Source organism: Henckelia pumila, chromosome 4, assembly GCF_033568475.1.
Source record: "Henckelia pumila isolate YLH828 chromosome 4, ASM3356847v2, whole genome shotgun sequence".
In the NCBI taxonomy this organism is placed as follows: Eukaryota; Viridiplantae; Streptophyta; class Magnoliopsida; order Lamiales; family Gesneriaceae; genus Henckelia; species Henckelia pumila.
In genome coordinates, this window is record NC_133123.1 from 37224586 (window position 1) to 37237608 (window position 13023).

General features: G+C 32.0%; 2 protein-coding genes across 6 annotated transcripts; both read right to left on the reverse strand.

Annotated features, from left to right (window-relative positions):
* Positions 1–2908: 2908 nt before the first annotated feature.
* LOC140863936 (uncharacterized) lies at positions 2909–10063 on the reverse strand. Of its 5 annotated transcripts, none has more exons than XM_073267741.1 (7): positions 9889–10063; positions 4962–5247; positions 4654–4869; positions 4489–4581; positions 4321–4422; positions 3165–3450; positions 2909–3080 (listed from the first exon to the last, which is right to left on the reverse strand). In XM_073267741.1, the coding sequence occupies exons 2-7, from the start codon at positions 4995–4997 to the stop codon at positions 3070–3072; spliced, it is 744 nt and encodes a 247-aa protein (XP_073123842.1). In that variant the 5' UTR covers positions 4998–5247; positions 9889–10063; the 3' UTR covers positions 2909–3069. The 5 variants fall into 5 exon arrangements, with proteins under 5 accessions (XP_073123842.1, XP_073123843.1, XP_073123841.1 ...); XM_073267742.1 differs by having other exon boundaries at positions 4711–4869; positions 4962–5259; XM_073267740.1 differs by having other exon boundaries at positions 4962–5259.
* Positions 7490–9017, reverse strand: LOC140860862 (uncharacterized). The gene is made up of 4 exons (XM_073263866.1): positions 8673–9017; positions 8513–8567; positions 7938–8446; positions 7490–7888 (listed from the first exon to the last, which is right to left on the reverse strand). Exons 1-4 carry the CDS (start codon positions 9015–9017, stop codon positions 7490–7492), a joined length of 1308 nt encoding a protein of 435 aa, XP_073119967.1.
* Positions 10064–13023: the final 2960 nt, after the last annotated feature.

Here is a 13023-nt window from a genome sequence, read left to right on the forward strand (position 1 = left end):
CGTTGAGGATGAGATTGTACCCACCGGAGGCGAGGACGTATGAGCATGCTTGCAGTGGCCCCGTGACCGTGATATATTCTGAGTCACTATGCATGTTGTTATTTTTGTCAGCATGATACAGTTTATTTTATTTTACAGCGATTGGGAGTTTCGAATATTTTATTTAATATTTTCAGTGCATGCAAATTCTATTCAATTTATTTATGCAGTATATTTTTAATTATAGGGTCGACTCAGATATTTATTTATTTTAAAGAATGCATTTTATTTAAGTATTTATTTATTTATTTATTTAGTTTATTTTAAATATTTTATTCTGTGCATATATGTATGGGCATATATGTACATATTTTATTTAGTAGTATAAAAAAAAAAAAATCCGCATATTTATTTATTATAGAGTTAGGGTCGTTTCAGTCATAGTGTAGGATCTCATTAACCGGTGTAACGACAACCTTTGGATGGACTAATACTCAAGCATGCAAATTAAATTGATGGATGGACATATCAACTTCTCATTTTTGGAATTTGGGATGTAAACAAATCGAGTTGGTTTGAAATAATTTATTTATATCCGAAATTATCGATTTCAAACTAACTCTAGAAGATGTTTCAACTTTTTTTTAGACAAATTCGATCCCTAAAGGTCACGAGTTTATTTTAAAACAAATATGATTATATATCAAATAAATATATTTTGAGCCTTTATTTTTGAGTAGTTCATAAATATGTTCAGATATTTCGAGCCGAACTCGAATTTGTGCCAAAAATATTAAAATTTTTAATGGAACTTGATCTTGAATATAATGAATTCAAATCTTAAAATTTTCTTCACATATTCGGCTCGACTCAGTTTGTTTACACTTTTTATTAGGACAGATAACTATGAGCTTTTTTTTTGGGATCAAATGTTTCCGCTTTCTCAAAACCAATAATTAATTAGTGGTAATAGTGAAACTTCAATACTTTAAATTAATAGCAATCGAAGTGTTATGTATCGACCAATTCTCCTACAGTGAAAATTATCGTAAACCACCAATCTAACTCATAATAATTTTAATCCTTGATATTCATGAGAATCAAACATTGACATTATCTCTTATACCAATCGTATGATCAAACACTTTCCGATTTACAAAAATTATAGCTAGCGGTTACAAATACAATTATGGTCTTGAAAATGTACAATAGTTCAATAACCTAATAACCTAATTAATCATACATTAAATAATATCCTTTCTCAAATAATAATAATAATGTCATAATTAGGTCATAAAAATAGAATAAATAACTAATGGTACTCATATTTTATATAATAAGAGATAATACATATATTAATGTTGGAAATAATGCAAATGAGGGGAAATTTCCAACAACCCTCACAAGATTTGAAAATTTCGAAATTAATCAAAATATAAAAATAAAATAAGATGACAAATAATATCGTACGTGCAATGGGTGCTGCAGGTGCCTTCCGGGCTTGAACCTACATTTAGTGTTGACAATTTCCATTTGTGGGAGCTATGCCTATGATGGACTTTGCCTTGAATCAGGTCCTTGTCCAAACTTTAAGGGTAATGCTACATGAACACGAAGGGTTACACGTTGCCTTGAATCAGGTCCTTGTCCAAACTTTAATTGCCATACACATGATATTGACTTTTTTACGGCATATATGGTAAGTAGGTTACTGCTATTACAACCATGCACTACTATCTTTATTTTTATGAAAATTTATAGGGTTATACTTATCCCACATTCAAAGCCACGCCTCATGGAAACTTTCATATATAGGTGAAACAAACCTCGAATGATAAGTCTGATCAATACCCAGTGGAATTCTCGCCTTTGATTTTCATGAATCTGTCATGTGTTACCACCTCTCTTGTTAACCGTGCAAACCCTACCATAACCATCCTCAATAAAATTTCTCCAAATTTAGCCAAATTGGAAAATCAAGAAAATATCGGCTCTAGCTAAGTGGAGAAAAATAGGAGTCACGAGGCTAAGTAGATGAGCCAACTTCATGATAACATGGAGAATAAAGAAATAATTGCGGCAATCTCACAACATGCATCAAAAGGCAACGAGTGCGTTGCGGAATACTGGGTGGGGGAGGAAGTCGCATACCGGAACTTCAATTGGCATGCAAGACAGCGGGAAATTTTGCTAAGAAAGGTGTTTGCAAGAGGCTAAGAGCCTAAGACTGATCTGGAATGATAAATACATTTTTACTCCAACTTAGAGAAGTCTAAAAGGTTCCATACACATTTGAAAGCTTAACAGAGCGATAGAAAATAATCACTACAAGAAAATTTACATTTGGCAACGCTGCCTAACGTCGCGAAATGTAAGGAAAATACGTCGCGAAAGTTTTTGCGACGCAAAAACGCGTTGCCTAGTTTCGCCACAAATTCCTTTATAGGCAAATGTGAATATGCTCTTTGGCGACGCGGTGACTTAAGCGTCGCCAAATATATACACATTCCGCGACGTTAGTCAAAGGCGTCGCCAAAAGGTATTATCCTTTGGCGACGCCTTAACTTCATCGTGAAATGTTATTTCGAATTCAATCTAAAAAATTACCATAATTATTTGGTTACGTGAAAATCTCGTCGCCAAAAATATAGTATCTTTTGGCGACGTCATTCTTTCGTCGTTAAATGAATTTTTCAATTCATTTTTTGGAAATTATTGTAATTATTTGGTGACGCAAAAATCTCGTCGCCAAATATATTAGACATTTGGCGACATAGTTCGAACATTTCTAATTTTTATATTTTTATATTTTTTTATTTTTCGAAACTTTAAAAGCATCATCAAAATGTCATTAATGTTTTTTCCTACAAAATACGAATATCAAATAACTTGACTAAACACAATTAAATATAATCAAAACAAATTTAATAAATGTGGAATTCAATATTCAACCGACAATATTTTCCAAAAATAAACAAACAATTCAAATAATGTCTCAACACATTGAAAGTCAAACACTAATTAGATAATGTTGAAAAAAAAACGAAACTACATAGTTTATGTCATACGAGAAGGAAGTGGTGGAGGAGATCAAGTAGAGCCTGTCGGTGAAGGTTAGAAAAAGAAATTAGGAATGACCTGTTGCAATTTTTGCAATAATGCATCAAATCTTTCTTAATGTTTACCTATAGTCTGTTGCTGCTCATCTATAATCTGCTTTTGCTCATCGATCATTTGTTGCATAGCCATAATCTTTTCACCACCATGATTATGCTTTAAGTTCATGTTTGTGGCTCTAGGACCACCTACAATAGATAGTTTAGGTAGTGGACCTAAACCCTTGACGTAACGAGAACGTGAGGCTAAGACTTGTGTCATGATATCAACATCTTTGGGTTGATGCACATTATTGATAGTAGAGTCGGATGCTTCACCTTCTGGCTGAGTCGATCGAACTTCCACCATTTCAGCCTTAAAAATAAAATAAATTATTAGTATGTAAACATTCTCACCTTTTTATAAATTCTTTTACGTTCATTAATTTACTAGATATGAATATTAAGAAATAAGGTGCACAAAATCTCATTAACCAAAATAATACCTTCCACTTCTCCTATTTGTAATCTAATTGTCAAATAGGAAAGAAAATTAAAATCTGAGTTCTCGATCACCTAGACTCACTTTCTCTATTTTTATAATACAAAAAAAATTCATTTGCAGACACCTTGTTTTGAATCTTTGCAACAGAAATGCTACATAAACCATTTTTTCACTATGGCCCGTATGTGATAATCACCATATGCACAAGTTTATATTAAACTTCATAAAAATCACATATGAATAATAATTATAATCATAAACAATAATTATGATCATCACCACCATTACTAAAAAGGAAAAAAAATAAAATATGCTCTAAAACTAATCAATAAGTATTTCGACATATAAGATCAACAATTATTCACAACGGGTCTCATTCCATTATTTTTTCTAATCCAATCAAAGAAGCTTGACCATGCATGCCAAAAAAGAAAATAGCATAAACTACACCAACTATTCGAAGGAAGGAGACATTTTATCAAACAAAGAAGCACCAATAATAATAAAATCAATCTAAATGTCATATGAAAATTTCAATACATTTAATATTATATATACACTTCACAACCTATTGAATCATGAAAAAATTCACCATCAATACACATTTGAGATGTGTCAACGACTTATAATGAGAATTCAATAACAAACTCAAATATGATCTTTGAAGACTCAAGATATGTCACTACACATCAAAATAATCAATCTTTATGGCTCCCTCAACAAATAGTAAAAGATACTTACATGTTTTTGTGCAGCCCAATCATTCTTCCATTGTCCTCCTTTGTGAAAAAATTGCTCAAAGGTGTCGATGGCGCTTGGGAGCTCTCCAGTCGCAGTATTGGCCTTAAAAAATAAAAAAATTTATCATATAAAATGTAAAAATAAATAATATTTTATAATAAAACTTACACTAGCATGATAATGTTGAACCAAAGTCTTCGATACATGGGCGCCCTCAAGTGGCCTACAAAACCGATTACTTGTATTTTTTTCGAATTTTTCCTACAAAAATAAAGAATAATTTTAATTAAATTGATCCTAAAATATATGTCCACTAATCTATTTACTACCAACCATTTGTTCTTTGTTTCCAAAATAATCACAAAAAAAATTCCAATCATCTTGGTTTACTTCATTGTACGGCTTCCTCTTTGGTGCATCTTTATTTTGCAACCCATTGAGTTGCTTCCAATGTCTCCTCATCTTACATCTTCGTTCTCTAATTGCTCTCATGGCGAGCCGCTCCACCTCCCCCTTCACCACACTTGTTTTTGGATATATAAATTTGTTCTTAAAAGAAAACAAACTCATTATATACATATATATATATTTGAAAATATATTATATAATATAAATAAGGTAAAGTAATATTCCAAACTTACGTCAAGACGATCAAATATGAGCTGTCTTTCAACCATAGCGACATCCTCCCAAGCCGTAATACGAGGAGAAATAGTATCTCGAACTATTTGAGGTATCAAGTTATTAAAGCATTTTCCAATTTCTCCAATACTTCCTCCTGTATGCTCTTCAAAATTGACCTTCAATTTATCATGTTTTCGCTTTCTCAATGCCTTCTCGAGAACTTTACTGCAAGATTGTCGTCTCCATATTGTTTGTCTGCCTCCTCCATCCCCGCTTGATCCACCCTCTCTAGTAGCAGAATCACTAGCATTCGAACTAGACATCGTGTAAAAAAACATGGAAAAATAATTATACGAATAAAACAATGAATTCAAAAATCATGTAATAAATGTACAATAGCATAAAGAATAAATAAACCAACATTAATTTGAAAAAGATATTTCTCACTTCTTCTGATGTTGAGTCATTATTTTCAATTTCAATATTATCATCTTCGTCAATTTCAACAGTAACATCATCTTCTTCATCATATTCTTCTATTGTGTCATCCTCAAAATCATCATCATCAACTACAAAATCATCTATATTGTGCAACAAATTATCGATATTCACAACCTCAGTTGGTTCAACATCTTCACGATGGAAGCTGACATTATCTAACTCTGGTAATTCAACCACCAATTGCAATGATTGAGAATTGGTTTCTTGCACTACGTGAGCATCACTACTAATTGTGTCAACATCATTTTCAACTTCAACATTTGGGAAATCCCACAGATTACGTGGGGTATAAGCATGCACCAATTTCCACAGTGAGCCATTCTTGATATCATTCAAATAATAAACTGATTTTGCCTGTGATGCAAGTATAAATGGATCATTCTTGTACCATTCTGCCCCAGTGTAGATGCTTGTGAATATTTTATCTACTTGAATTCTTCTCTTCCTAGGATCGGTGTCAAACCATTTGCACTTGAATACCAACACAGTGCAATCTTTTAAATTAGACAACTCTATAACTTCTTGAAGGACGCCATAGAAATTTTGACCTCCTACACCGGGTACAAGAATACCGCTATTTTGTGTGGTTCGTCTCACATCTCGTTGTTCCACAAGAAACTTAACTCCATTGATAATAGCACCGGAGTACGAGTACACACTAAAATTGGATCTATTAGCTAATGCATACAATTCATCTGTAACCTCATATGACCCAATTGCTCGCATTTCATTAACCTGAAAAATGTTTGGAGATTTCATTTTATTTGAAACGACTCAATTAAAATGCAATATAATATTATTTAGTATTGGACAATTTATTGTATTGACTTGAACATGTCTTTTTACTTACCTTATCCTTAAACCACATGGGAAATTCAATTTCTTGTTGTTGTTCCACATTCCGCACTCTCCGAGCTAATAGAATATTTTGATGCTCCCTATATGATATTTAAAACACATTATCATCATCATCGACATTACTATTATTATTATTATTATTATTATTATTATTATTATTATTATTATTATTATTATTATTATTATCATCTACACGATATTTAAAATAATATTATTAATTATTAATATGCATTTAGATCAAGGCAAAAATTGAAAGAGTTATAGATTACTTACTCGAGATATTTTTCAACTTCTTGACAATTATTTAGTACATACCACTCTGCCTTCCTTCGTAAAGAAGGTTCAAGAACTTTAACCTCTTTCTTGCCCAAGGGTCGACCAACATGCTTGAATACAGAAAGAACTCGAGAAGGGCAAGTGTTCACCCTATCATCATTCCTTTCTGGTCGATTATATCGAGTTTCGATATCTCAAAAATACATCGAGCAAAAGGTTAAAGCCTCATTAACAATGTAAGCTTTAGCAATAGACCCCTTTGGACGCGCTCTATTGGTAACATATTAAACGTAGATACCCATAGATCGCTCACTGCTATACATCCATCTAAAATGCACAGGACCACCCATTATTGCCTCTTGTGGTAAATGAAGAATCAAGTGAACCATAATATCAAAGAATGCTGGAGGGAATATTCTTTCCAACTGGCATAAAATAAGCACAACATTTTTCTCCAACAATTTAAGATCACTGACGTTCAAAGTCTTGGCACATATTTGTTGGAAGAAGTTACACAATTCAATGATAGTTTCACGCACTTATTTCTTTAAGAAAGGCATGATTCCTGCTGGCAATAAACGCTGGAGCAAAACATGACAGTCATGAGACTTGAGTCCCAAAATTTTACAAGTGGCTTCATTGACATTTTTTGATAAGTTGGCAGCAAAACCATCCGGAAACTTCACCGATTTGATAAATTGACAAAATAGGCGTTTCTATTCAGTACTTAATGTATATGTTGCCGGTGGCTTCTTCCATTTATTTCCATCTTTGTAGAGATGCAACTCTTTTCTGATCCCCATGTCCTGAAGATCTAGTCTCGCCTTTTCTGTGTCTTTTGATTTCCCTTCAATGTTCAACAAGGTGCCAAGAATACTATCACACACATTCTTCTCGATATGCATTACATCTAAGTTATGTCGAAGTGGTAAGTGTTTCCAGTATTCAAGATGGAAAAATATGCTTTTTTCGACCAGTTAAGCTCGATAGCTGAACGTTTGCGCTTTACACCTCCATATTGTTTATGTTTTCCAGGAAGACCAACATGGACATGTTCTAACTGAGCTAATATATCTTCGGCATTTAATTCTCTAGGAGGAGATCTTGGTTCCACTTTACCATCAAATTGTTTGCTTCGCCTCATTGGATCATTTAAAGGAAGAAAACGTCTATGCCCAATGTAAGCTATCTTACTCCTTATGCCTTTTGAAGGAGTTTCTTCGTTACAAGTTGGACATGCTTTATACCCTTTTGTACTCCATCCAGACATTAAAGCATACATGATAATCATTGATGGTCCATAAAACCGCTGCACACATTAAGAAAGTATCATTAATCACTGCATCTCGAGTATTCACGCCTTCCCATAATCTTTTCAACTCTTCAATTAGTGGCTGAAGGAAAATATCCATGTTTTTTCCAGGAGATGTTGGTCCAGGAATTAATAAAGACAACATCATATTTTCAAAATGCATACACTTCCAAGGTGGCATGTTATACGGAACAACCATAACAGGCCACATGCTGTAAGTCGTACTCATGCTACCAAATGGATTAAAACCATCTGTTGCCAAACCAAGACGCACATTTCTAGGATCCATGGCAAATGTTGGAAATTTCTCATCAAACATCTTCCAAGCAGAACCATCCGCAGGATGCCTTAAAACACCATCATCTTTTAGCCTCTCAGCATCATGCCACCTCATATCTCTTGCGGTGTGTCTAGAACTATACAATCGCTTTAATCTAGGAGTCAGGGGAAAGTAGCGCATCACCTTTTTTGGTATTTTTTTCCCTTTAGTATTAGTATTTTTGTCAACCCATCTACTCAAGCCACACACAGAAAAATTCTGCAGCCCAACAATCTCTTTCCAGAAAAGAACACAATCATTTTCACAAACATGGATTGACTCATACCCCAATCATAATTCACTTAGCTTTCTCTTAGCCTCATAGTGTGAAGAAGGTAATAATGCTTGAGGAAATGCCTGCTTCAATAACTTAAGTAATATATCAAAAGATTTGTTACTCCATTTGTTCATTACTTTCACATGCATTAATTTTACCAAAAAATTAAGCGCAGAGAAATTTACACATCCCGGATACAATTCTTTCTCAATTTCCTTCAACATATCATCAAAATTTTCAGTTTGAAAACCTTGATGTTGAACCGACTCACTGGATTCTCCTATCTCTACTGGTTCAGTCAAATCAGCAAAAACGTCTATCATTTCATCTTGGTCACCAGTATCAGATAAAACCTCATGCTCTGTCGGTGGATGTTCATATTGCTCACCATGGTAGTCCCACACTTTGTACGACTGTTGTATCCCATATTTTATTAGGTGTATCTCTACTAAACCCAATGGCTGAAGCAGATAATTCAAACAATTGTTACATGGACAACTTATTTTTCCTTCTTCATCGGCGTACTCCATAGCTCGTGTTACAAACATCCGAACACCAGTTTTATATTCGAGAGAGATTCGATTTGTCACACTCATCCAACTTTTGTCGATTGTCATTTGTAAAACTAGAGCAAACAAACATATACATTGAATTTCATTAGATGCTATGAAATCAACCAATTACATACATTACTGTCTTGCTGAATATGACTAACTCAAGAAAAAATTGTCAACTTTTAAAAAAATGATCCGTTAACATTTTTAAAAGACCACAAACAAAATTACAAACTAACCTGATAAAAATAAGGAAAAATAAAATAAGATTTCAAACATAGAATATGAATCTAATAATTAGCAAGAACTAAAAAAGTTTAATTTTACGGCAGTAGAAAAAAAATTGTGTAAAATTGCAACTAAAAAACCAAAAAGAATACCAAAACACCAAGGAAATGCAATTTGGCAACGTGATAAGTGCACTAATGAAAATTGAAAGAGTTATTCAATGACTAGAATAACAAGAAATAATATAAAGAGTTAAACAGAAGAGTTACAGGGTGCCCAAACTCAGATTAAATATAATCCATTTGTAGCTAGTAAACATACATAACACAATCGAAGGAAAATCAAGAATATTATCCATAAAAACACAACATTAAATTCTGAATGAAATGAAGGTAAATCAAATATATTATTTGCGTTGTATTTCACAATAACTGAACCCGCAAATCATCGAACTATTTCCTATTATCAAAAGATTCATTAAAAAGAAGGACATGGATCACACCAAAAATATGTTCAATCAGTGTCTAGTTAATTAAATCGTGAAAAAACAACAAATTGATCATTAAATCGAGTCTTGAAACCGTACCGCTTAACAGCAATAGGACGTTTATCACCTAACCTGAAGAATCACGGGATTTTGTATCGGTTGCAATGAAATTTTGACCTTCCCGACCTTGCCTCTTCCAATTAACAGCAGCTCTCTTAAGATTTCTCACGTGACGCCGACGATTTGGGATTTATGCGGGGTAGAAATATTTTCGATGATTTTTTGGGGATTTTATGGGGGCGGGGGAGAGGAGTGGGAGACTGTTTTGGTGGGAGAATGAAATTTTACACGTTTATATACAATAATTATAATTATTTAGATATATAATATTTAAAATAAATAATAGTATAAACATAATAAAAAATTAGAGTTTATTATTATTATTATTATTATTATTATTATTATTATTATTATTATTATTATTATTATTATTATTATTATTATTATATAACTATATTATAATTAATTAATTAAAAAACGGAAAATTAAGTTACAAAAGCGTAACATTTATTTGACACAAACTCAAATTTACGTTCAAAGTAATAATGAAATAAACATATTTAAATATTAATTTTTTTAACAAAAAATAGTTGGACAAAAATAATATTTTTTGATGATCTCATGGTCAATTTTATGTGATATATATTTTTTGACTCATGAAACAATATTAATTTTTATTATTTATAGATTTGAGCTGTATAGACCTGTCATAAAGATATAGATCCGTGATAACGTCTCATGGGAGGTAGGAATGTTCACCGAATGATTCGATTCAGTTTAACTCAACTTGATTTTGGTACTCGGTTTTCAGTTTTATGAATTAATTCAGTTTGATTTAATATTAAAATAATTTTATTTTTTCGACTTAGTTTATATGGTTTGGACAATTGCTTAAATTAGTAATCAAAGCATGAGTAAGTTTAAAATTTTATTGGAGCTTTCTGACAATTAAAACGAATTATCAGTTCGATTATATAATTTTTCTTAACAAATAAGTTGATGTAATAACTGATCTGATCATTGCTGAAAAATATTTTGCAATGCAAAGTTGAGTTGATTTACTAAGCTTATTTATATTTTCTCCTTCTTTTGTTTCTTAAAAAATTTTGATTGGAAGACTTTGATTTATAATACTCTTTGTACAAAACGGATTCAATCGACTCTCGAATACAACTTTTAGCAACTTAGTCTAAAAAAGCACTCTATATTAAGAACAATTTTAGATAGAGTACGTTATCAATAATTTCTAATAGACTTGAAATTGTATGATCAAATTCTTTATGTAGATCAAATTAATTAAGTTTTTTTATCAGGTCTATTGGTTTTTGGATCAATTAAATTTTATGAAATGTTTGTTTTATTATAAGTCCTTTTCATATGATTTGTATGCTCATATTTCATTATGATTTGCTTGTGTACATATCTTATGTAATCACCAAAATTTAATCTAAGTTTACATAACAAAAGTGAATTAAATAAAATTATTCCACTAAAAATTACAAAAATGATACATAATTTCAAAATATTATTTTATTTAATATGTATAATCTATATAAAAATAAAACAAAATCAACAATATAATTAAAATTTGATCTTTCCAATCAATTTGTTTTCAACATACATAATTCGAAATCTAGACCGGAGATTTGCTCCTTATTAATGGAATAAGGAAAGTGAAATTAATTTTGGTTTTTTTAAAAAGCTTTTTGGCGACGCTTGGAATGCGTCGTGGAATGTTATATGTCTTTGATGACGCTTCCGCTTTGTCTTTTTGCGACGCATAACTAAGTTGTGTTGCCAAATGATGGAGCGCGGGGGTGGGAAAATTTTCCGCTTCGTTACGTGCTTTTTGTGTGCGTCGCGGAATGGTTTCATACCGCGATGCAAGTAATAGTTGCGTCGGAAAAATCTTTCATATGGCGACACATTTATGACAGTCGGGTAACGTACAATTTTAGCGACACGGCATAGGACGCGCGTCACCAAAAGATAACATTTGGCGACGTGGCCCGTGTCATGCGTCACAAAAGGTAAGAATTCTTGTAGTGAATCTAGAATGTTCAAAATGTATCTTGAGCATCCTAGAATCATATAGAAGGGTGAGTCCAGAATATTCTAGGCACAACTAGTCAATATTAGCATAATCTATATTATTGTAGCAACTTGGAATACTCTATAATCATAGAGTTGCATATGAAAGACAATAGAGTAAAGCACTATATAATCCCATTTGTATATAAATGTCGAATACTCTAGAAAATTAGAATGAGTAGTATAAATAAACATGCATACTTCATTTGTAGAACACAACTCAAGTTTATCATGTTATAATAACAACACATTTTATTTTCTAAGATTTATTGAATTCTCTTATACTCTTTGTTTGGTTAAGATTTATTTAAATATCATTTAGAGAAGATTGTCAAAGTGTCGCACAGTGCTTTCATCTAAAGAATCAACACGTTATAGTTTAACACTAAACATTTAAGATATATGAATTTACATATGACAGTAATATATTGTACTCAAGTTATTCTTCTTTGGACAATTTTGTTGGTTGCATTCTCTCATATGCCGTGGAGGTCAACCAATGTGCAACCCACTTAATGAAAAATAACCAAAAAAATGTTAATAAAATAAAAAGAATTCACAAAAAATGTCTTTAAATTCAATACAATAATAGATAATACTAAAATAATTGTAAAGAAAAAAACACACATGCTTACAAAAATCTTCCAAAATTTGTATTTCTGCACCCCTTAAATGAATTGAATAAAAAGTTTTGGTTATTCAAAATATACTTACATAGTACTATCCAGAGAAATGAAACCAAAGTAATTTCAGGAACAACAAAAGCTAGAAAACCCAAGCGGCAGAAAATTTACCAAGAATGCATCGACGAGGAAGAAAAAGAAAACCGACAATACCAAAGAAAATTCACCCCAAATGTTCAGAGTTCCAGCAGCATGAGTAAAGCTCGGTTTCCAAACATCTGCTAAATAATTTTGCAACACAAATAGCGCAAACGGGACCAAAAACTCTATCCATACCGGAGCTGAAAAGAGTACAGAGAAATTAAATTATAACCACTACACATAATAAAGTTTAAATATATTGAAAACATATTACAGAAGGACAAATGTCTACCAAAAACTCGGACAAAGCCCTTCATCACAGCATTCTCCAGCTGATCACATGTGCTCTTAG